Source organism: Lissotriton helveticus, chromosome 6, assembly GCF_964261635.1.
Source record: "Lissotriton helveticus chromosome 6, aLisHel1.1, whole genome shotgun sequence".
Lineage (NCBI taxonomy): Eukaryota > Metazoa > Chordata > Amphibia > Caudata > Salamandridae > Lissotriton > Lissotriton helveticus.
This window is the reverse complement of record NC_136067.1, coordinates 1,111,940,262-1,111,966,733: the sequence shown is the minus strand read 5'-3', so window position 1 is coordinate 1,111,966,733 and position 26,472 is coordinate 1,111,940,262. Positions and strand designations below refer to the sequence as shown.

At 46.4% G+C, this 26,472-nt stretch overlaps 1 protein-coding gene across 2 annotated transcripts in view; it reads left to right on the top strand.

The window, feature by feature from the left end:
• The window catches only part of RASGRP3 (RAS guanyl releasing protein 3), a 672,488-nt gene that overhangs the window by 285,311 nt on the left and 360,705 nt on the right, over positions 1-26,472 (top strand). The window contains exons 3-4 of one of the 2 annotated variants that reach the window (XM_078648770.1): positions 23,980-24,082; positions 25,889-25,951. In XM_078648770.1, the coding sequence (XP_078504896.1) occupies positions 23,980-24,082; positions 25,889-25,951 (166 nt within the window). Of the gene's footprint in view, positions 1-23,979; positions 24,083-25,888; positions 25,952-26,472 lie in introns of those variants that run through there. The other variant, XM_078648769.1, reaches the window with a different exon arrangement.

Sequence of the window (26,472 nt, the reverse complement as noted above, 5' to 3'; positions counted from 1 at the left end):
ACAGACCCATTAATAAAAATAAAATGAATAAATAAATCAATACATTTTCTAAGAATTGCCTTTAAGTGCGGTCTTCCTAATCAGTCAGTCCTTCGCAGAAGGCAGTCACCAGGTCTTCGCGCTGCCACGTGGTGTACTTAGCAGCTGGACGCGAAGCGACACACAGCATTTCCAATGCTTGTAAGCAAAACGTTTTGCAGCCAGGTGCGTTTTGAACTGACCTAAAAACGGGGTGTAAATCCACTCTGATCAAGTTGCCTGACAGGATTTTTCCCTTTTTTCCTACACTCAGCATATGAAGAAACGCATCAGAATAGCAAAATAGTTATGCTAGAGCGTACAGTTTCCTTCCCAGCAGATAAGCCTTAATTATCCCCCATTTCTTTTTAAATTACTTGCCTTCAAACTGTACCCAGCAATGTCTTTTTGAAAAAGTATTTAACGTTTTTCACTGGATACGTGTTGAGCGAGGATTTTTTTCAGACAAAACAGAGGAGATTGATATTTAAGCCTGGAACCTACACATCAGCAAGATACGAGGGAAAGAAATGTGCGTAGCCCTTATTAAAGTAACAGGGGTGCCCAAACCAGGGGTGGGGGGGGGGCGTAAGTCCTTGCACCAGTGCTAACCGAAGCTCGACTGCAAGTTTAGAAAGTGCGCTGGAATACACTGAACATTAGGGTCGCTTGGCTTGTTGATTCTCTGAAGAGTTTTTTTTTGCCACCTGCACATTTTAATGTGATGATTACAACAGGCCAAAAATGCATTATTGGAAGAACAGCCTATAAATGAGACAATTACCAAATGAAATTAACAAGCGCTTGTGGCTAGGGAACCAAGCCGAGCGTCTTCCTGCTGTGAGGGCAGGGACGGCTCTAGGCTCATGGTGGCCCTGGAGGAGGGGGTCCGGGCGAGGCGGATCGCGGAGGCCAGTGAAGGGGGGGGGGGGGGGACAGGGTGTTTGGAAGTGGAACAGAGCCGGAGGCTGCAAAATACCTGCCAGGGACTGCAACGCAGATATGTATCCATCCTCCAAGGATTATTATATTAAGGTTATATATTGGCGTGGTGGCCCTGTGCAGGTGCACAGCTTGCACATGCCTATGGCCGCCCCTGGTGAGGGGAGCCGTCTGTGCCTAGGTCATGGTTGCTAACATTGAAATGTGAAAATGACAGCACCTGTAGAGGCCCTACAGCCAAGCACCTCACCAAATGTCACAAACACGTAATTGCAGTGCCAGTGGCGGCTGGTGGAATTTGAAAGTGGTGAGGCGTAAAGCTTAATCCTGAATTTTGGGGCATACGCTTAATCCTGGATTAGTGTGTACGAGCAAGTGTAGTTAGCGAGTGCAAATGTCACCATGGGACTTCATTGGTGAGTGTCTCAAAGTGTATAGATTTTGAATTAAGGATATTAAATCTATATATAGCTATTCATACTTAACTGAGGTATATTTTGGCAGTTGATAGTCTACCTAGATTACTTCTGTAGCACAATAATTTCATGGATGGCATTCAGAAATAAAATACCCCTCTTTTGTACCCTAGATGCCCTTCTATCCATCCATTACTCTGTTCCTTTCTCTATGCCCTGCCACACCAAGCTAGTTTATTCAATTCCATTTCAATTTCTGTAAGGGTTGTATTCTTAATAGGATTTCCTCTACCTGTTCCCATTAATACATATCACTTGATTCCGCCTTTATTCTCCTTGTCCTGCTTTATCTCCATCACTCTTCTCTTCTTTTGCTACGTATTACTTCAATTTCCTCACACTGATTGGATTGGATTGCAATATTTGTGTAGCGCTTACTACCTATGTGGTGCTTTGAAGCACTTGCGTACATGGGTAGCACGCTGCATCTTGTAAGGTGTGCGGTTGAAGTTTGTTTCTTTTGTTTTGTTCCTATGTGAGAAGTGTTTTCGTGTCTTGCTGGAGGTCTGCCGTGGTGCTATCTTGTTATGGTACACATCACTTAGCAAAGTGATGGATGAAGAAGTGGGAGAGACAGGCACCAAGTTCAGTTGGATCCATACAAGTGCAGAATGACAACCCCCTCTACGAATTAGTTGTGACACTCCATCAGTATGCAAGCACAGCATCCTTGGATACAATGAGTTATCTTACAGTTATGTTTCTATAGTACAACACCATACTGCACACTTTACACAATTTGTATGTTGTTTCCAATCATCAAAGTGGATACTATATTTACTGCATTAAAACATAAAAATGTGAAGAGCAATGTTTCTGAAATAAAATACTTAAGTGGATAAACTGCAATTATTTGAAATAAACCTTTGTGGGGAGTGGAAAACCTTCAACATTTAAATGCAAATTCCATTACAAACTCAGTACTAAATGTGTTTTCTAGGCAACTGCGACAGCACATTTGAAAAAATAAAGGTCCCTCAGGTATGCCTTAATTTATTTTTTTAATGAAAACTCTGCTCAGCTCACTATTCCTGTGAGTAGCAAAGTTGACTTTACTGAAAAGCAATGAACTTTTCAAGGCACGCACCTGCAAGGCTGACATGGTGCACTTGAAAAATTTAACATGCCAGCGCACTGAAGTAATTCTATATTCCACGTTGTGCTGCTGCTTTGAACAAATGACTTTCAAAGCAGAAATATAGAAACAGGTCACCTACCCCGTCCCTGGCTACCAATTAATTACCTGGCCACACTGACCCAATCCGATCTCGAGGACGACTACAGAAGAGTGCTCAAGTGGCACAAACAAGTGGAACCAAACGCGTCGCAGGGAACAGGCAGAGATTCAAAAATGTAACTCCTGGGCTCCGTGTTTGAGATTATTTAAATTTCGTTCTCTCAATCCAAAGTGCTCCACGAGTTGCCCGCAGGTCGTGACCCTTCGTCCTGCAATCCTGGCTTCCTGTTACCAACTCAGAGTGAGGTGGGGGAAGGCTGGCTGATTCTATTACAGGACCGGAGGCTTCAGATTATGCTTCTCAATCTTTACTGCATAAAACACAGCAGCCAATGAAAATGTATATTTTCAGTAAACATTAACAATAAACTTCATTACCCATGAACACCCATGAGTATAGGCACGCCCCCACAGTCCATAAGAACCCCTTGCGTGCTCCCATCATCCTCTTTCTTTGCTGCTCACAAGCCAGAGTTAAGTGTACCTTCCCTGTCCCCTCACTCTGCTTGTCGCTTTGGGGGTGTCTTGGGAGAAGTTTATATGTATTAACTGACTAATGCGGGTGGTTCCGCTTATGGATTGAGGACTGGGGTGCTCTCTGGTGTGATTTATATTTAGTTTGTGTAATTATTGGCCGGTTCGAGCGCTCACCTTGCGCTTCCTTGATTGGGCCGTCTTCTTCCAGGGGCTGCTCCCGTGGTGGAGCGAGCGCCTGTCAGCGCGCGGCTTCCGCTGTGAAGAGCGCGGCTTTCAGCGCGTGTTTTCACGGTCTTTGACCGGCGAGGGGCATTCCGCATGCATCACTGGGGCCCGGTACCGGCTGCCTGAAGGCGCGTAGAGGCTCCCCTAATGCGCCCTGCGTTCAGGCCGGGTGGCTCACGGCCGACGCGCGCGCCCAGAAACGCTGACCATTTGGGCTGGTTTCTAGTAGGATTTGGTCGCGTTTTGGGCGGCGCGCCTCGGCACGTCTCCCTGGCTTCCTAGAACGCGCGTTTTGCGCGTTCTACACACCGGCTTGCCTCTTGTTCGATCACCTGTGCTGGGTGTGTTATTTTGAGTGTCCAGAGTGAGCACACGCTCCATAGATTAAGGACCTTGGCCACTGGCCTTATTGACTACAGCTTTGCTGAGGGGGTTTGGGTACAGTTGGTGTGATAATTACTTGTTGTGTGCAGTGGGCTGACCCCCCCCACCACCCCCATATACTGCCAGGGTTGTTCCCCTTGTTCTCTTATCATTTCAACACCATGGAAGAATGGGTTCAGTACCCTGAAGATGGAGAGGCAGATGGGGAGGAAACTAATGAAGGACAGCAGGAGGCTGTCCTCGAGGATAACATTGTAGAAGCCTTGGATGCCTCGGTCCAAGCTTCAGTGGATAAGGCCTTGGACCGGAAGGTCCCCCAGACTGTGCAGCAGGCACTGGCAGTGGCCCTACGCCCCATTCAAAAGCAATTGAAAGGTTTTGCTAAGCGCCATGGTTATGGGAAGCGCAAACAGCAGAAGCGCGATGTTCCCTCTACCTCGGCTTCAGTTCCTGAGGAGCGGCAAATGTGGCCGCATGCGCAGTCCTTAGCTGCCCTACCGGTCAAAGATGTCCCTACTCAGCCACGTTCTGGAGGCAAGGCTACAAGTAAGCGCCTGGTGGTAGTGGACACGGATACCACCACCACCACGAATACAGATACCACTACGGATACTGATACTTCGGAGGAGCAACCTCCGCCCCCTAAGAAGGCCAGGCCGGCTCCCAAAGCGGTGGAGGATAAGACCCCTAAGGCCTTTCACTTCGATCCTTCGGACATAGTTCACCCTCGGTCTTCGGACTGGGTTCCTCCACCTGATGTGTCGGATTATATTCATGACCACCTCCGGAAGAGCTTCACCCGAGAGGTGCGCAACCGACTGCGGTCGGAATGCCCGCGTCCTGATATTCCGGACTGCGTCGCTGACACACCGGAAATAGACGCAAGTATGCTGACATTCCTTAAGAAATTTTCCAAGGATCCTAAAAGAGGGCTTGACAGGGCCTGGCGGGGCTGTCAGGACAAAATGCTTGATGTCATAGGGCCCCTAGCGAAAATCCTAGAAATGGCCTTGGCGGCCAAACAAGGGGCGACTCCAGTGGATCCTGACATCCTGGCTGAGTGGACTCAGCGCGCCATTTGCTTCCTGGGCAATGCGAATTGCGCTGTATCTTCGGAGCGGCGCAAATCCTTGCTGATGCGCATGGACAGCAATTTAACGGAACTGGCGGAGGCAGAACCGGGCCCTCTGGCCGGGGGGTGTCTCTTTGGAGACAGGTTCGTGAAGGATGTCACCAAGTATGTGGGCACCTTCACCGCATTGGATAAAGCCCAGAGTGGTATTAAACGAGCCCTAACACAGGGTGTTTTCAACAGGGCCGGGCGAGGCGGGGGTCGCTCGTCAGGCCGAGGGTTCCAGAGAGGCTCCCAGAGAGGTGATTTTGGCCGTGGCCGCGGCGAGTGGGACTCTACCCGCGGAGGAACCTTCTACCCATCGCGAAGAGGCTTCAACAAAGGCCGTTTCCAGTCGGGAAACAACAGGGCGAATTTCAAGGCCCATCAAAGTTCCGGTGAGTCTGACAGATGTGTCTTTCCTTCCTTTGGGGGGTCGCACCCAACATTGCCTGCCTCAGTGGCGAGTGTTGACCCAGGATGTTTGGGTCTTGCAGACTGTTCAGGGATTCAGGCTGGATTTCTACTCCCCGCCTGCGCAAGCGTTTCCCCCGCCACCTCTCCATTTTTCCCAACTAGATCACAGTTTTATAGAGGCAGAGGTGGCAGACTTGCTGAGGAAGGGCGCGATCGCTTTTTGTCAGAGAAGTCCTCGCGGCTTCGCCAGCAATGTCTTTCTGGTCCAAAAGAAGGGAGGGGGCAACAGGCTTGTGCTCAACCTCAGAGATTTCAACCAGTTCCTGGTGTACAGCCATTTCAAAATGGAGGGTATCCACATGTTAGCGGATTTGTTACAGGAAGGAGATTGGTTAGTGCGTTTGGATCTAAAAGATGCATATCTTTCTATTCCAATTTTTCCTCCACACCGCAGATTCCTGCAGTTTCAGTGGAACGGCCGGTGGTACGAGTACTTGGCTCTTCCTTTCGGTCTCTCCTCGGCTCCCTGGTGTTTCACCAAGGTAATGAAACCAGTGGTAGCCTTCCTCAGGGAGAGGGGTGTGCGCATGATCATTTACCTAGACGACATTCTGATCATGGCTCAAGACAGGTCAGTGTTGCAACAACAATTGACCATGACTATTTCCTTGTTACAAAGCCTGGGGTTTGTGATAAACCTAGCGAAATCAGTAGTGATTCCATCTCAGGTGATAGAATTTCTGGGGTTCACGGTCAACTCCCTCACGGCGCAGCTGCTTCTTCCGCAAGCGAAGTTGAGGGACCTAAAGAAGGAGATCAGGAAACTGTTGGACAGTCAATTGGTCTCGCTCAGAACTTTGGCCAGGATTGTGGGAGTCCTGGCGTCCTCTATCCAGGCAATTTTTCCAGGTCCTTTGCACTACAGAGCCCTCCAACGTCTGAAGATCAAACATCTTCAGAGGGGTCTCTCGTATACGGACTCGGTTCCGCTTACGGACGAGGTTCGGCACGAACTCCAATGGTGGCTAGGCCACGTGGATGCCTGGAACGGCAGAGCGATCTTCGGGTCGCGACCGGATGTGGTAATCGAGTCGGACGCCAGCAGATGGGGCTGGGGCGCGCGCTGTGGAGAGGTTTCCACAGGCGGCAGATGGTCATCTCAGGATCTAGAACTTCACATAAATTGTTTGGAATTACTGGCAGGATCGTTCGCGGTCCGCACGTTATCCCCGAAGCAGACGTCATGTTGCATCCTCCTGCGCCTGGACAATGTGTCCGCAGTGAGGTATATCAACAAGTTGGGCGGCACGAGGTCGTCTCTTCTTGTACAGATAGCCAAAGAGTTTTGGCAGTACTGTCTACAGAACCAGATATCAGTCATAGCGGAGTACATCCCGGGTCAGGCCAACCAAGTGGCAGACTGGCATTCCAGGCACTTGAGGGATTACAGCGACTGGAAGCTGCTTCCCCAGGTCTTTCTCTGGTTGCAGGCGATTTGGGGTCCTTTTCAAACGGACCTGTTCGCCTCCAGGTTGACGTATCAACTTCCCCGGTTCTTCAGCTGGAGACCGGATCCGATGGCAGAAGCGACGGACGCATTTCTCCAGGATTGGTCGGAGGGGACCCAGTATGCATTTCCCCCCTTTCTGTTGATTCCCAGAGTAATGACTCATGTGATACGGCAAGCGGCGGAAATTGTCATGGTGACTCCGTGGTGGACATCACAAGCGTGGTTTCCCAAGTTGTTACAGTGGAGCTGCGACCGCCCCCGGCTACTGCCGGATTTGAAGTGGTTGTTGCAGGGCCCTCGTCAGGAACAGCACCCGTTGCTGTTGGAGGGCAGGTTATCCCTGATGGCATGGAGGCTTTCAGGGAACAGTGGCAAATGCCAGGAATTTCGGACAAGGCTGCTGACTTTATCAAGCAGGCTTGGGCACCTTCCACCAGGAAGCGATACTCCGCTGCCTGGAAGAACTGGGTGGATTGGTGCGTGGGATGACGTCTGGATCCCGTGGGGGCAGGATTACCCCAAGTGTTGAACTTTCTATCCGAGAAGGCGGCAGGTGGCCTAGCGTATCGTTCGGTCAACAACTTTCGCTCAGCCCTCTCGGCGGGGCATGCCCTGGTGGATGGTAAACCAGTAGGCATGCACCCGGTTGTTTGTAAGTTGTTGAAAGGCATCAGGGTGGCCAACCCTCCCAAACCCAAGTATTCAGGTTTGTGGGATGTCTCAGTGGTGATTTCTTTGCTCGACAGATGGCCGGTTAATTCTCTCCTGTCCAGGAAGCAATTGTGGGCTAAATTAGCCATGTTGCTTTGTCTATCCTCTTGCAGAAGATCTTCAGATGTCAGAGCGCTCGACGTAACAGGTAGAGTGTTTACCCCAGAGGGGGTTTCTTTTCATATTACAGGTCGTACTAAAACAATGTCTCGACATATATCTTATAATGCTTTTCCTGACAATGAAAAACTATGTGTGGTCCATTGTTTGAAGACCTACGAGGAATGTACGAAGGCCTTGCGGCCGCAGGGCTGTTCGCAATTGTTGATTTCTATTCAAAAGCCCTTTAAACCAGTGGCGGCTGCCACTATTGCTAGATGGCTTCGGTTCATTATGAAGGAAGCTGGTGTTGATACGAGTATTTTTGGTGCTCATTCAGTTAGAGGCGCGATGGCGTCCAAGTCATATGGTTTAGGATCCAGTATCCAAGATATTATGCATTGTGCAGATTGGTCCTCTGATTCAACGTTTAAGACGTTTTATTACAAGCCGGTGGGAGATATTACTTCTGTGGTATTTAAACAGCGTTAAACTAGCATAATCTGAAGCCTCCGGTCCTGTAATAGAATCAAAAATTTGCTAGCATTCGCGACAAGAATTTTCAATTCTATTAAGGACACGGAGGCGAGGATTATCCCACCCGGCTTAATGTACTGTATGTATTAAGCTTACCCACCCTTTTATGCAAGAATTACGGGGTGTTGTTTCCTTTATTTCAGGATCAGATAAGAAGTCGGATTAATCGACTCCGGAGGTCAGGATGTTCCGCCTGAAGATGTTCTTCCACGTTGGAGGATTGTGACTGTTCAAGTTTTGTTGGACTTGTTTCGCCTCAAAGAAAGAGGATGATGGGAGCACGCAAGGGGTTCTTATGGACTGTGGGGGCGTGCCTATACTCATGGGTGTTCATGGGTAATGAAGTTTATTGTTAATGTTTACTGAAAATATACATTTTCATTGGCTGCTGTGTTTTATGCAGTAAAGATTGAGAAGCATAATCCTCGCCTCCGTGTCCTTAATAGAATTGAAAATTCTTGTCGCGAATGCTAGCAAATTTTTGATCCACCCGACTCTGTGAAGAGTTGGGAAAGGCAAACCCTCGCTGATTGACGTGCTGTTTTGGAAAGCTCAGGCTGCAGCCTTCAGCGCCCAAATGCAGACAGTCAGTGAGGGTGGTGCACTTCGCAAGGGAGGAGTGGCCCTTCACTCGAGCACGTCACAGAAGCAAAGGCTGAAATCAAGTACGCCCTGAACATTCTGCGACACCGCACATGCGCAGTGCATGTGCCTGACAGTGCTGCTGTGACTGCCTGACCCTCGCGCAGAGCGAGGGTCAGAACTTTAAGATTAGATGAAGGATCACTATTTAGGGCAGCAGGTAGGATGCATTCATTTTATTACAAAACGTATATACAGAGGCAACAACTAGGGGGGGCGGAGCCCCCACGCCCATACAAAGAAACCGCCGCTGTGCAGTGCCTTTCAATGTAAAGTCTGCCCTACGAGGCCAACAGTTCAAGGAGCATGTTTGTATTTGTGTATTTCAAAATATAGATTACAAAGAGGGTTTGCTTTTTTAAGAAAACATTCTCCACAATGTAGCACATTACGACTTATAAACTAATAAATAGCTCTCACTCTAAGACTGTATTTTAAGAATACCAAAAACTCACGTGGATGATTTCTTTGTTATTGTAATTTATTCCCAGTGATATTTCTTTATTATACATTCCCCCCTTGCAATTGTTTTCTCTGCATGATGTATACTGTTCTCATATCCCATTTCCTGTTTCTTCTCCCCCCCCTTCCTTTCTGATTTTCTTTTTTCTCAAATAAAATCAAACTTAAAAAAAAAACTCACGTGGACACAACTTCCTGTCTCAGCTGCATTCCTGCCCTGGTTTTCTTTGCCACGTTTCACAGGCGTGTGAGGGACTCAACAACGGCCGAGGGGTTGAGTGCTTTGAGGCCACTTGTGAATAATGTGTACACATCGCATGATCGCAGCCCCGTGTCCTGTTCAACGACTGACTGCTGCATGGGAAGTGTGTTCACTAAAACAAATGAAAGCTTCACTCGGGAGTTGAAGTGCTTAGACGCCCTCGCGGAGAGGACAGGCAAAGCCGTAAGCAAGACTGCATCTGCCACACGATTCGCACGACCTTGAAAGTGAAAGTGTCTGCACGACAGCCGAGGAGTGAATTTGTGCACCCATTGTCACACGTTTTATCAGTTGCCTCTTAAAACACTCACGTTTTAACAAAAAATAAAGTTTGCGTTTATATCGTATTTATTTGTAGAAAACTTAACCCTAAAGAACGTGCCACTATCGCCAGCGCCCTTCCAGTGGCGTAACAAAACTTGAGGGGCCTCCCTGCAAAGCACATGAAGGGGGCCCCCCACCCCCCGGCGGCCCGGCCCACCACCTACCACTTTGCTCTACCACCCAGAAATCTAGTATATTTTGATTTGAAGCCTCCAACATTTAAATGGAATGCCTCTATATTGTCTTTCTCTAAGTTCTAATGAGAAAGTGGGAAACACTCTTATCATACAAGCTAAGCCATTTGTAACAATAATGTGATTAGCAGATGATTTAACTGAGGCAGCAATCAGAACAATGCCAAGGAGCGATCCTATTGTCTCAGGAACTGCCTCTGGCTGAAGAACAAAGAACAACTATGCAGGGTCTGAAATAGAATTGACAATACCTTGAAACTTTGAAAGACAAACACAAACCTGCAATTCCATAAAAGCTCGACTGACAATGTACATGAGAAGTACACAAGATATAACTCTGTATTCTGCGAAACGGATGTATGACGTTACAACGCATACTTTTACTCCGCGTACCATTACAACGCGGTATTTACAACGAATACCGTTACAACGCATAGCGCTTTGGGGTGCTGGATAGTGGTAAGTATAATTTACTATTCTAACTCCAGTCCCCGTGGACCCTAGGGAAGGTGTTGGATAGTAAATTAAACTTACCTCTTATCCTAGAGCGCCCCCCAGCGCAATGCGTTGTAATGCCATGCGTTGTAATGCCCGCGTTGTAATGGTAGTGCGGAGTAAAAGTTGCGTCGTAACGGGTGTGTACCCTGCGAAACTCAAGAGAAATAGACTGGTGAATTATCTGCATGTAACAAACTAGAAAATGTCAAGGGTTGTGCATGATCATAACGTGAACTGAGGAAGCAATTTCAATCAATAATGTGTTGATCCTGCAACAAACTTCCAGTCTTATGATTAGGGTTGCCAGCTCATTATTTTGATGCCCCATACAGCACAACAAAAATAAGCATTCCCCTAAAGACGTATTTTCAGCAATTATCTGTGCATACTTCGAATAGAAAATATAAATAGAAAACACTTTTAATTGTGTTCTAGGGCAGCCTGAATGATCCATGACTGATAATTAAAGGGAACAAAGACAAAGACAGAAAGTCACATTACAAAGGGAAGCTGCTGTCCAAGGGCTCAATATAAGGGGCCAATAAACACACTGCATAGATGCAGCTATGTTTCTCACCACACAAGGTGGTGATAGGCCAGGTGGTATGTTTGAGGGAGAAACCAGACATGGCTTGTTTAAATCCAAGGGTCAGGGTCAGGGTCAGCGATCTCCGGCCAGTAACTATAAAGTCAGTGCATTGGCTGATCAGATGTAAGTAAAGGCCAAAGTATCTTTGAGACAGGAGACTGGCAGACCGCACAGAGTGAACTAATTAGCACCATCACGTCTCTGCCGCCTCGGAAGCAGAGGGCTATAAGTCATTAAGAGAAGATGGGAAAGATGAAGGTCGGAATAATGAAAACAACTGTCTGTTCAAGTCTGGGGCTCTTTTTAATTTATGTGTTGTTGTCTGGTGAAGAGCTGCACAATTTCAATGCCTGTTTAATCTGTTTCTCTAAAGAAAATGTATTGTTTTTACTTTTGCACAAGTGATGGGTAGTCAGTGTTTGTGAAGCATGAAGGCTCAGAATTTTGAAAGAATAAAATAAGATCATAATACATCCTGGAGGCATCATTCAGTGTAGTTGGGGCACTTTGCATACACAAAAATGACCTGGTTGTACTTAGACGTACCTTGGGTGGATTAGCCCAAGTACCCTTTAGATTTTGATCCTAAGCCGATCTACTATGATAGCCAGACAGGGCTTTGTGTCAAGAAAAATAAACCTTCCTTAAGCAAGGGCTAACAAGGAGAAATGTATTCATTTCCCCCAACAAATCAACTCATTGCATATTTGTTGCACTGAACAGCATGCATAACTGTGTGGAATAGGTCAGATTTTGTATAGGCTTAGGATTTTGTACTGAAAGGGGAAGACCATCACACCTTTGTATCATAGTGCAAATGTTGTGTGTGGTGCTAGGCCTCTTTTTGCTCCAGGCAGGCGTGGTAAGCAGCAGCAAGTCATTTTTAAAAAATATGTCTCCACACTGCTTTTTCCCCTTGTGTAATGCAGTGCAGCAACTTGGGTTTCATTCAATGACAGTGGCATAACAAAGGCCTACCCAGCTCCCAAAGTGCGGGGGCTAGAGCTCCAGAGGCCCCCCTCAGCACAATAATCTGGCCTGAAAGCTCTTGATTGTGTGCGGAGGTGGGCCCTTCATGTACTTTCCAGGTAGGCCCCCTCAAGTTTCATTATGCCACTGGTCGATGACACACACCCTTGTTGCCACAATCAACAATTTACAGCAGCCTTGTGCTCTGCCAACCAGCCCTCAGAGCTCTTAATGTACTGTAGTCCTAAAGGACAGTAGAATTTTTAAACTAGCATTGACGTATTTCCGGAGCTCTATTAACATTCCTCAAACCTAACACATTATATTCCTTCCACTGCGGCAATGGCACATATGCATGGCTCTCCCACTGTACCCTATTCCTATAGTCAAGCAATCTTGTTGTTTATGACATACTCACACAAATAACTCTGTCACCGTACCTCAATCCTATAGAAATACCACATAAATAAATACATACAGGTCTGTATTCTGCTAGCTGTTTAAAAGCTCTGTACAGCCAAAAGGTAAACCATAGCGTTATACAGTCTCAAAATAAATATTTTATTTGCACCAATATCTGCTTCCTTGATAAGAGTAGCCTCTTGAGTAGAGATGGGAGACATTCAGAGTGAAGTTACTGTGCCTTGCATTATGAACTAGGTACAGTCCAGATAGCGATTTCAAGCCAAGTGCCCCTATAGTAGAAATGTATCTCTAAACCAAACCTACTTAAAGTAATAAACACAACAGCAGGAACACAAAGCAAACGGGACTCTAGGAGTTTTCACTGCTTGTGCTTCTTTAGCCTTACCGCATCCGAAAAAAAGGCTGCTGAATTGCTAAGTTAGAAGCAATCCTAAAATGTCAACTGTGTTAAGAGTCACTGAAATCATTCTTACCGTACTTAGGGCCCGATGTAGGTAAGTTCATTTTTCCGGTTCTTAAATACCGATTCATACCGAATCGGTATTTATGAATCGGAAAACTGAATGTAGCTAAAATATCTGTAAAAAATACCGAATCGGTAACAATCGGAATCCACACTCGGTAAATACCGAATCGGTAATCTCCGAATCGGTAATCTCCGAATCGGTATCACCCATTCAACCCTATGGGCCTCCAGGCCCATAGGAATGAATGGGAGATACCGAATCGGAAATTACCGATTCGGAGATTACCGATTCGGTATTTATCGAATCGGTGAAATCCGATCTCGAACATTCGAATAGAAGACATGTGAGCCAGTTAACCAATCAAGGACACCCACCACACCCCACAACAAAGCAACTGAGAAATCAACCAATCAGATGCAAGTACCACACCCCAGTACCTGGAGGTGGCCACACCCATGAAGGTGCAGAGCTACAGAACTGTTTGGAGGGCTGGAGGGAAGACAGAGGAGCAGGCTGCACTGAGACCAGCAGAGCATCACCATGGAGTCCCAGGAAGGCCAGAAGGATGGAGGTGATAGAAAAAGGAAGCTAAAATTCAGCACAACTGAGCTCCAGGTGCTGGTGGAGGAGGTAGTGCAGCATTACAGCCAGCTTTTTGGGAGACAGTCCCTGCAAGTAGCAGAGTCTGTCAAAAGAAACACCTGGCTGGCGATCCAGAGCAAAGTAAATGCCCTAGGGGTCACACATCGGGAAATTGAAGATATCAAAAAAGGTGGTATGATCTGAGGATCAACACCAAAAAGAAGATTGCAACCCAGAGGAAAGAATCCTTAGCCACAGGTGGAGGGAAGAGCCGTGCACCAAGCCTCACTAAACTGGAGCAGCTGGTGGAATCCACCATGTAGCCGGAATGCATACACGGGATTGGGGATGCTGACAGCTCAGCCAGAGCTGCCAGAAAGAAAGGTAAGATGCATGGACATGAATCCTCACCCATTCCCTGGTCCCTTCCCCAACGTGGGTGACTGAATCACAATCCAGAACACATGTCAGTACTCACCACCAATGCATCATGGTAGTCGTAGTCATAGGAACATACATCAAAGCAGCCAACACAGAATTCAGCATGCCATGCCACACTCCCCATACACAAGCAGTTGAGGCGTAGGAAATTGTGTGATAGGAATGTGTTTAATGAAGACACACAGGTGATCATTGTCCATGTCTGCCCACAGGAGAGTCATCGCGCAGTGCAGCGCTGGGAGGGGAGGCGAGTGCACCAGCAACGGCTGCGAGGGAGAAGCCTTCAGACACATCAGGACCCAGCACTGTCCCTGAGGACACTTCCACAGCGCAGGCACCCACAGCATTGGAGGAAGACACCACAGCACAGCCACTGTCACCCCTGCTGTTTGGGACACAGACTCCGGAAGCACCTGCAGGTGCCACAACACCAACCTCAGGGTCCACTGTGCATGTGAGGCCAAGGAGGCAGGATGTTCCACCACTCAGGATCCTAGAAAGCTCTGATGAAGAAGAGGTGGAGGTTCACACACCTAGCACTCCACCACTGGCTGGCAACGCAGGGCAACAGGGGTCATCAGGATCTGTGCGTGCAAGTGTCCGTGGTCGTAGGGCACGCGAGCGAGACGAGGGGCAGGGTATGCAGGGGGTCCTTGCTGGTTTGGAAACCACTATGGTGAAGATCCAACGCATGCAGGCGAAAGGGATCATGGCAGTACACAGATAGGTGCGCATCCTGCACAGCAGGATGTCAAAAATTGATTGGGGGATATGCTCCATGGCCCTAGGAATGGAGTCCATGGGAAAAGGAATGGAGTCCATGGCAGAGTGGGTGAGGGAAATGGGTGTGCGCATGGGTTCCCTCTGTGACATGCTGGAGAGTGACCAGACAGAAAGGTGCTGGAATAGGCACGTACTTAAGCAGCAGAATAACGCCATCAACCGGCTGGCAACTGCAACCACCCTGCTATGCCGCCGGTCAGTGAACATGCAGACTGACATTGTGCACTGCTGCAGTGACTTGTCCAGGGGGATGGGGAGAGTGACCTCTGCTATGGAGGTACTGCTGACAAAGCAGACAGCCACTGCTGGTAACACGTGTGTCGGGAACACAGAGGAGTCCACAAGCAGGAGTGGATCCAGCACGCCTGTACAGGACGTTCGTTGGAGCAGCAGGCTCCATGCAGAAGACCCTGGCACAACTGCGCAAGTTGACCTCCTGCCCCGTAGCTCCCACACCATATTGCATAAGTGCAGGCATTAACAAATAATCCTGCACACAGGACATGTCACAGTGATGTGAACTTTGGCCACCCAGTGTGAAATGCGGATGTTGTTTGATTCATGTGGTCTGGTACATGTGAAGTGCAGTAGTGCATATTAAACTGAGTGCTTCAGGAACTAAACATGCCTGTGTCTCCTCACTCTATTAGAAATATCTGGCTGTGATTTCTGCGCGTCTCAGTCTGCCATCTGTTGCTGGCGCTGCTCCTGCTGCATTGTGATCGGCTTGTTCTGTCCCATCATCTATGTCCTCATGATATGTGATTTCTACCTCTGTGCCCTCCTTGGTGGCAAGATTGTGCAGCATGGCGCAGGTCGCAATAATTTTGCAACAGATCATTGGCGTGTACTGCCGTGCACCTCCACTCTTATGGAGGACGCGAAATCTGCTTTTAAGCAGTCCAAAAGTGTGTTCCACCACGCAACGTGTTGTTCTGTGTGCCACGTTGTAACGCCTTTCACTCCTGGTAGATGGATTCAGGTAGGGGGTGAGGACAAATGAACGCAGGGGATATGCACTATCACCTGGGTGGAAAAAGAAATAATGATTAGTCACATACCCATGATTGATCCTTCTGCATTGACTATCAGGGTGTCTCACAGTTATTTACCTAGCAGGTATCCATCCCCAAAATCACCAGCAACAAGGCGCGTGTATATCCAACTATTCTGGAAGATGTAGGATTCGTGGGTACTCCCTGGAAATTTGGCAACAATGTCGGTAATGATGTTGGCAGCGTTGCAGATCACCTGCACATTGATTGAATGCGTAGACTTCCAGTTTCTATAAATGTGTTCTGTTGCTGCAGGAGGGCATAGTGGGATGTGCGTGCCATCGATACAGCCTAGGATGTGCGGGAAGTGTGCAAGTTGGTAGAAATTGGTTTTGGTCTTTGCTAGTTCAGCAGGTATGTCAGGGAACTCAATGTAGTGTCCCATCCTCTGCATCATGGCGTCAAGGAATTTCCTGTAGAAACGTGAGAGGCAGCTCTGGGACACCCCACCTACCGCAGCAATCACATTCTGGTAGCTCCCAGAAGCAAGAAGGTGTAGGCAGCACAGCACCTGCACATGGGGTGGGATGGCGTATGCTCTTGGGGTTGGGTGTTCCAGATATGGGTGGAGGTCCCTGATCAAGTCCAGGATGGTTCTGGGCTGTAGCCTGTACCTTTGCAGGATCTCTGGTTCAGTCAGTTGGAACAGGGTGATCCTCTGCCTATACACCTGCTCCTCCCTTAGCCAGACCCTCTCTCCTGCTGCCTGTATCCATAGCCGCCTTGTCATTATGTAGAAAGCCGCCATTGTGGTTGCACTGTTGCATTTTGGGGTCTTCTTTTATATCCTGCACCTGGTTTCCACCTGCTTGCATTCCGTGGTAAATGCCGACTCTTAAATACCGATTCGATTGCACTGCGGCTGCGCAATGCGCATTGCTCATGACAATGGCATTGTGCCCCCCCAAAGACTGCGCACTCGCGTACAAGCGGAGACAACTGCGTAAATATGAACAGAGACGCGGCCGGGGCCCGGGCGTGCGCAGTGCGCACCCCCTTTATCAAGCACTTCAGAGGTTGGCAGCCAGGGCATGCGGCGTGCGCATTGGGCGCCAACTGCACCATTTGATTAAGAAGAGGCCCTGGCCGTGATGCGCGCGGCGCGCACCGTTTAATTTATTGGGAGGCTGCCGTAGTCAACTGTGCGCACCATTCAATTCATGCTTGAACTTTAATCATTAATTAAATGGTGCGCACAGACTTGAGGCTTGCTTGCTGGCTGGCTCTGCTGTGTGAGGCCCCCCCCGCACTGCGGGGGCTGCATGGGCCTGTGTTACGCCCTTCGATACTGCTAACATGGCTGGCGCAACTCCCTCGTCGCATCCTCCCTCTTCCCCATAACGGCGGTGTGTGATATAATGTCGCTTCCTGTGAAAGTCTTCTCTAACCTGGTGCGGGCAGGGCGTGGCTGAAGAACTGCTGCAAAATAACTCTCACTCTGATATAAGGGACCCGCAGCACCATTGCAGACAATGGCAACATAGCTTTCCCACGCATGTGTAAGAGAGACGTTTGTATTGCGCACGTGATTAGGACAGGACAGGGAAAATATGGTGCAAATTCATCTACCAATCACATGACAAACAAGCATTAAAAATGCAATAGGACTCCTATTTACAAGAGACCTATTGCATTTTCAACAGAAGTGCAAGCATCAAAGATGGCAAGAGTGGGAGGGGGTGGGGGGATGGTTGTGGTCCAAGAAGTTACGGACTGCAGGAGGGAACGGGGAGAGGCAGGGAAACAAAACGTTTTTTAAAGTAAAGGGGCTGATAGCCTCGGAAGAACAAAAATGTCGACATGGCCGCCAGGAGGCGGGACTAACAAGCCAAAAACCAATCATAGTGCAGAGTTTATGATTGAAGGTAATCAAAAATATGGCCGGAAAGTGGGTGGAGCTTCCCCCACTATAGTGAATACTACATGTCTCGCAAAGCGAGCAGCGCGTTGCCCTGCAACGCTATGCGAGACCTACAAAATGGCCTAAGCTTAAGTATGTTTTAGGGAAATAGGCACATATTACCTGAGTATCTATTGGCACTTAAGGGGACTACTTTCTGTGCAGATGTGTTCTTTGTAAAAATGCAAAATGCCAACACACACGGTGAAGTTAGCCAGCGCGTGAAGTTGACTGACCCCTTGCCCTGTGCTGTATGGCTGGACGACAACTGTGAACGACACAACAAAAGACCAATGAAGGAAGAGGGCTGGCTGAATGCCCTCATAAGTAAGTACTTCATATATGAACGAGTTTAGTAAAACCAAAGGCCTTTGCTATCAGAAACCCTAAAAAGTGGACTGTACTTGCCTTATGCACTCCCGTGGCTACTTGGCATCCATGGCCTTCTTTGTCATCTCTCTCCTGTAATTTGCGGCCATTCTCAAAAGCCTTGATGCAATTAGTCCTGTGGGCTCTTGTTGGCAGTTCTTGCTGAGGATGTTGTACCTGCTGGTTCTATTTTATATTTTGTTAAGTCCATTTTTGAGGACAACTGTTACCCCCACGTGGTATCCTGGTGCAATAACACATGCTATGGAGTGGCACTCTTTTAGTAATAGACCTTACAATGGAAACTGATGTCACTACCTTTTCGGGGTGACTTTTACAGACTATTACAGATAGTGCCAGAATGCTGCTATGACTAGTTATCCACAAACCCGAAATATAATGTCTATCTGACATATGTTCTTCTGTGGTTCCTCTCTTTCTTTGGTAATCCAACAACTCCCATTTCAGTCATCTCTGCAGAGTAATATTGCAACATTTTAGTCAATCTGCACGCGGCACAGTGCCAGCAGTAGACTCAAAATTAGTCCATTTGACCTTGAAACAGTATTGAGGAATAGATATTTGGTATTGCTTTTTAGGCCTATTGTGCATTCTTCTGAATATAAAAAAGTTTGGAGATTTGTCAGAACTGGAATTACTCAAAATCTGTGCTCAAGCTGATTAATTGTATCCAGAACTACCCCTTTACAAAGAGTACCAAAAGCATCCTTGTTAGATTTGGGGGTCTCTAGTTAGCACAGGTAGGTACTTGGAACAAATAGGGACCCTTGCCTCTAGTCAGGGTAAAGGGGTACACTCCTAAAATAACCCCTGCTCACCCCCTTGGTAGCTTGGCACGAGCAGACAGGCTTATCTCAGAGGCAGTGTGTAAAGCATTTGTGAACACATACAGTAATTCAGTGACAAAACTACAGAAGGACACCACACAAGTTGTATATTAAAAATAAGTATCTTTTATATAGATTTAACACAAGACCACAAACAACAAAAATCCACAATACTGTACTTAAAATGGTAGAATTAGCTTAGTTCTCTTTAGATCTTAAAATGCGACACTTTGAGTCAATGTACCTTAAAATGCGACATGCAGGGCAACAAAAATGTTGCAAAGATGATGATGCTTTGATTCCTTACTGCGTTTCCGGGGCGATGCGGCGAGCAACTCCGCGATGTGATGAAATTTTGGTGCAAAGAAATAAAGACGTTGTTTTCTTCTTGATGTGGCACGCTTCTCCGATGTTGCGAGAAGTCTCGACTCGATGCGTCAGCTGCAGTGGCAAAACCCTTGTTCCGTGATGCGACGACAGCGGCTTTGGCGGCGACACTCTTCTCCGACGATGTGAGACGCTTCCGCTCGATGCGACAGCTGCTGCGGTGACACCCTTGTTCCGTGATGGGACGACAGCAATTCCGACGGCGGCACGCGTCTCAGTGGATGGAAGGTGCTTCTCTTTATGCGGTGCAATGTGACAGCTAGAGCGGCGACATCCACAATGAGACTGCAGCAGCTGTGACGGCGACACTCATCTTCTTTGTTGCGAGATGCTTCTCTTGATGCGGTGCAATGCGACAGCTACAGTGGCGACATCCATGATGCGATGCCAGCGGCTGCGACAGCAACACGCTTCTTCTTCGTTGCAAGACGCTTCCAGCTCCTTGCGACACGCAGTCCCTTAGAAGGCCCAAAATAGCAGCAGCCACGTCCAAATAACTCTTGGGGAGCTGGGGTTTGAAGTCTGTTGTCCCTGAGACTTCAGCAGGAGGCCAGCTCTTCTCTCAAGCCCTTGTAGATCCTTTACAAATTGAAATAAAGCACACAAAATTCCTTTCTCCTTTCTTTGGCAGTCAGGCAACCACTGCAGGCCAATCCCCCAAGCAGTACTACAGCTTAGGGATAGTCTCTCCTCAGTTTCTTCAGGTTCCTCTCCCCAGCAAAGTTTTCTTCTTCTATGTCCAAGAGTGATCTAAATTCTTGGGATCAGGGTCCCAATATTTATACCCACAAATCCTTTGTCCTCGAGGGCAGAGGGGTCTTTCCCTAATCCAAACCAGTTCTGGTCAGTCGGGGAGCACTCTGTTTACATGACTCCTTCCTTCCTTTCACCAAGCAGGGCAGAAACATCAGACGCCCCACAGAAGGTGGAGCCATCATTGTGGAGGGAAGGCACAGCCCTGGAGAACTCTGTTGACATGACTCCTTCTCTCCTTTCACAGTGCAGGGCAGGGACATCAGACGCACCACATGGGGTGGAGCTGGCATTGTGGAAGGCAGGCACAGCCATATTCAGGTCCCAGGTGCATGGAGGTCTCTCTATTCAGCCCTGGCTGACTTACCCTGTCTCCTGGAATCCCCCCGGCCCCTGTCACTCGAACTCCAGACAAGGAATACACAACCTAGCAGAGGTAGGCTTGGATAGTAAGACAAGAAAATACCTACTTTCTAAAAGAGGTATTTTCAAACACAGAATGTTAAAACCAACTTCACTAAAAGGTGTATTTTATCATTCTGAGTTCAGGCATACTAAACTCGAATTTCTACCTAGTTCCCTGAGTCAGTTAGGATTATAAGATGTAATAATCAAACTGCCCATTCTGGCCTATGGGGAATAGGTAGCCTTGCAATAGTGAAAAACGAAAATGGCTGTAATCCACTATTAGGATATGCCACACACATCGGGGCTTGCCTGCCTTATACTTACAATGCACCCTGCCCTTGGGCCTACCATAGGGGCGTCTCATATGAAGAAAAGGGACGGTTTATGGACTGGCAAATGGGTGCACTTGCCCAGTCAGCATGGCAGTTCCAGACTGCACACAGGCTCTGCAATGGCAGACCTGAGACACACTTTTACAGGCTGCTTCTGTGGTAGGCACAACCAGTGCTGCAAGCCAACCAGCAGCATTTGGTTTACAGGCCCTGGGCACATGCAGTGCACTGTACTAGGGGCTGACAAGTAAACCAAAGCAGCCAATCATGGAGTTACTAATCCATACATCAATGTACATTAGGGAGAGCATATGCACTTTAGCTCTGATCAGCAGTGGTAAAGGGCCCAGAGTCATAAACCACTTAGCGCTAGATATCCTTTTCATGAAGTAGGGCAGCGTTTCCAGGGTTTTGGCGGTGAGAGACTGCTGTACCCTCATTCCCAAGAACAGTAGGGTTATTAATAGCAATGCCAGTGATATCACTAATATATCTCTTGACATCAAAGCTTTAGAAGAGCATGGCTTGTGAAAAGCGTTAGGTTCCTTGGTTATTGGGACAGGAAAGGAGTTTAGTCATTTTGGTGAATGGATCAATAGTTTGGGAAGTGGTATGTTTAGGTGGCTGAGAACCCCTGTAATTATTGTGTTCATTTGTGCAATTGTCATATTGCTCTTGTTCAATTCTCTGAAATTATGTTTCGAAATTGTGTGTGTAAGGCAAAAAGAGGTTTGTCAAAGAAAAAATGAGATGACACTGATACAGAGGATGGCAGAGATTGAGGGCCGTATTTATGAAAAGTGAGGCATCGATGCGTGAAAACAGCGATGCGTCACTTTTCATTGCTCCCTCCATGCAACATGCTAGATGCGTCATATTTACAGTATGATGTATCATGTCTCAAAGAGTACAGATACGTCAGTATTTCTGACGTATCTGTAGGTGCAAAATTGACGCAGTGCTGGAGTGTGTCAGAAAAGTGACGCAACACCAGCAATGAGTCTTTTCAGATAGGCAAATCACATTTCAAATGTGCCTGCATCAGTCTTACGCCTGTTGTGAGGCAGGTGTAAGATATTGACACATTTGTGTCCTAGAAGTGGTGCAGTGAAATCTTATAGATTTCACTGTGTCACTTCTATGAGGCTTACTTGCGTCGGAACGCCCTCCCTGAATACATTATACCTGGTGCAGGTATAATGTGGCGCACGGGTTTACAAAGTGACGCATCTACCTAGATGCGTCACTTTGTAAATATGATGCAACACTGCCCCTTTTTTTACTCCGCTGGTGTGTCATAAAAAGTGACGCACCGGCAGCGCAATAGTGACTCACGGGCTCATAAATAAGCCCCTGAGTTTATAATCAACTGAAGCTGTTAGAGGAATTGAATCATAATAACTGTTAGATTAATGGTTTTAGTTATTATAGAATATTTGGGGGTTGATTAAGTTTCTTTGCATTTTAAATTTATGTTTATTATTAACAACGGGCAGAATATGAATTTACTCTTGATTTTGCACATAAACACTGATTTAGTGCTAATGCATTTTAAACAATTTTGCTATGACATATAAAAGTGTGATCTTCAGACCTACACTAACTAGGCCTCAAGTTAGGCCCTGACACCATATGTTCAAAATGGATTTCTCCTTCTGCAGGTGCACTGTTGATTATTTCTGCAGCATTCAATCAAGCAGTCATGTTTGTTTATTTCCATTGACGTTGTGCTTACTGTTCTTAAAGAAAACTTTCCATCAAAGTCATAATAATGTTTCTTTCGGGAAAGCCCTTCTGCTAGCTCACTGTACCCCATTAAACCGTAATAGTTTGCTGTTGTTGTTCACATGACAAGTTTGTCCTTCCATCTATGGATTAGGTTAGCAGACAGTGGATATAATTGGTATTCATGTAAATGGAATGTGCTTGGATGCTAAAGCAATATGAATTTTTAAAAAACTGTGCAATGATTTTCTAAGATGACTTCATTCTTTTGCTCCCAACATTATGTTTTAGCAGGAATTGATGATTTCTTTGTGAGAAATTATATAGAAACCCTTAGTTTCTGGGGTGAGGCAAAACTTTCCTGAAGACTTTCCAGCGCTAATAGGGATGCTGGCTATTTGTCCACTGATTTTGCTACTCATTTGAGACTGGGAAATATTCAAATTTTGCATTTTATTTGTTACGTTCGATTGACTGCGAGTATTCATTTCAGTGTATTTATGCATTTGCTTTTATGATTCCAGTGCTCCACCTTTTGAATTTTTCTAATAATTTCTTAGTATGTATTCCTGTTCTACAGCTCAGTTATTGAGCCTGTCCTTACTTTGACTGTATTTTTGAGGGTGAGTCCCAATTCTATTGTGAGGTGCATTATCTCGGGGACACATTGATTCCTGAAATTGAGGTTTAATTAACACTGTCTCCGATTAATTGAACTGTGGATGTACAGTTGAGATAATATTTAGGGTGTAAAATATTAAGGGGTTCCCGGCGCCCACATAGCTGATGTGAAGATTACTGATAGTCTGAAGTTCCTTAAAGTTAATTTTGAGGAATGGCACATTGTTTTTAGTTAATGACATCAAGAACTTCATTGTAACATGAGACCATTTCTAATGATCCTAATTTTTTTGCAGGGTGTTCTGTGTTATGGATGGATAAATGATGGACTTCTATATTATCAGGAAATGTACTTAATTTTCTGGTGCATTCTTTGAATAGCTGTGCAAAAACATTAATGGTCTGTCATCTTCCTTGTGCGAGGCATTTTTTGCTATCTCCAGACTAATCATTTGCTTAGCCCGTGACCAACATTTTGACCATCACTATGATGATGATGGAAACCTATGGCATGTGTGATGGAAAACTACGAAATGTGTGGCAACACTTGTAATGCCACATTTTTGGGCAAAACTCGTAATAGATGATAATTGCTGTGCATGATAAATTCGGTTTTTATTTTAACGATTAAACAAATTCTGGGTGTTTTATGTACTTTAGCTTAAAAAATGTTTCTTTCACATACACATGTGTGAATATCAATGACAATTTCTGGTTTTCTATTGAGTACCCCAAGAACAATGAGTAAATTATTCGCCAGCTGTTTGTTTACAGTCTGTTTTTATCTGTTTTTCACAGATCACAAGGGGAAATTAGGCAGCAGCCAGTTGCCAAGAATAGTTCTGCTAATGCACAGATGGTATCTGTCTTCCAGTGAACTTGCAAGCAAACTTCTCTTCATATATCCTTTTTCACCTTGTGAACTTTAGTTCTTTAGCTGCTCGATATGAAATATCTCGAATACCATGAAAGTGCTTATTAAAGCATTAGGCTACATTGGATTGGTTAATGTCACGATGCCCCCACACAGTGCGGAACACAGCCCTGAGTTGCTTGAGCTCTTTGTAAAAGATTTTATTACATCAATGTTTTCGCTCATGTTCTGTTTTATTCCTGTAAATATTTTTAGCTCTGATGATGTCAACATGTCTGCTGGGCATGATGCCTCTATGATGTCCGCGGGCAATTCAAAGGCTGTTACACTGCCCTGACATCTAAACTCAGATCACAAATCTTTGAGTTGAATAGAAATATTTAGAAAGTCGTTCAAGAGGGCGTGATCTTTGCATGACCAGTGTATTTAAGGAGCAAATGGTAGTGATCACAGTAGGTTTATTGTAATTGACACAGGCATTTGAAAGGTCTCTAGATTTGGTCTTGAAACATAAATTGCAGTGGTCCTTTTCACCAATAAAAACATGAAAGTAGGGGGCGAAGATTTTAATCTCCGCCTGAACATACTTTGATGATTTTAGGTATTTCCAACATTCTGAGTAGTATGCTTGGAAAGCTGCGTCATCATGCGACTATGCAAGCTGGCTCCAACATCAGGTGACTATTCCTGCAGGCTTCTATTCTGTTTGCAACATTTTGGGGCCCAACTGTAAAGAGTGCACTAACTAGTTTAAACATTTTTGGAATACGTGAGAACCAAAAATGTTAACTCCATGGAAGCAGAATTTTATGTCACCCCTTCTGTGCTTCGCAAATTTAAATATATATATTTTTTTAAATCGCAAATAAAGAGGCCTATTAGGATGGCGGACGGACCTGCGTCCGTCCGCCACCCACGAGGTGGAGGGACCGTCCACAGGGGCAGCGGCGGTCCCTCTGTTGCAATTAGGATGTGACCGCTACCCTGGCGGTCACATCCCGTATCTTTAACCTTGCAGCGGGTGCTGCTTGAAGCAGCACCCGCCGCAAGGTTAAAAATGCATGATTTGCATTTACATGCACAACGGGGCAGGCACCGCGAGGTGCCTGCCGCTTTGTGCATGTAAATGCAGGGGGGTACCATAGGTAGCCACCATGTGCATCCCCCAGTCCCCCTTCACCCTGGGGGCCCACAAGGGGCCCCCAGAAGCAAAGTTCCACATGCTTTTCCACGGCGGAAAAGCCGCCGCGTGAAAGCATATTTCAACACACATCCTAATTTGGCTGACGGTGTCTTGCAGACACCGCCACCAAATAGCGCTCAAAACCCCGCGGATCAGAGGCGGACGGACCTGCCGTCAGCCACTGTTCCCACCGCCATCCCACCGCCATCCTAATCTGGCGGTGGGTGTTTTCTGTGACCGCGGCGGTGAATCCGCATCCTCCGGGCCGGCGGTGGCTTCCACCGGCCCAGAGGATGCGGATTCACCGCCATCATAATCGATCACTAAGAAAGGGATTATTTATAATGGCGTGGGTACCTAAGTAGCAGAATAATCTTTATTGTTGATGGTACTTGGGAAATGAAAAAAGGACTATGCTACTGGAAGCAAGTTATTTCACCCATTTGTATATAAAATGAAATGGCAGACGGAACTGGGATGACCATAGGCTCAGAAACACCTGATTTACATATTTCTCAACAACAAAACTGTTTCCACCCAAGGTTAAACCTTATGTGTAACACAAATGGCACAAAAACTACAAATACAACAGGTAAACTCCAGCGAGAAGTTGTGTTATAAAAAATATATATTTGTCTTAACCGTTACACTTATCAGAATGCCAGCGGGGAAAACCGTAGCGACCTTCGTCTGAAAATCTGTTACTTTATGAGGTATGGAATCCGATAATCTAATTCTTGAAGAATTTTAATTTTATTTAGAGATAATTGTCCGTGACAGGCTGTGCAGCAAAAATTGCATTTAATGTACATACAATTTACTGAAGCGTTAGACCATCTAGGTTGATTGATATAAGTGAAGGACTAGTCCGCAGCCCACTACCAAATACTCCCTTAAAGGAGTTGTCACAAAGATCAGACACATACAAAATGTTAAGAAATAGAAAGGCTTTATGTGTTGAACGCCAACAACATAAAAAAACAACTTGAAGAAATGCATTGGAATTAAAACCACTTACAAGTAAGGTGACCAACTGGCATGGGTGCAAATTCAGGACAGTGAGTCTAAAAATTCAGGACAAAGGGTCAAAATTCAGGACAAAAATTCAGGACAGAAGGTCAGAATTCAGGACAAAAATTTGGGACAAAAGGTACATTTTACCGACACATCAGAGGAGGTCGCGCAATATTACATAAGTAAACAGACAATCAACACCAGCCACGAATTTTGTCGG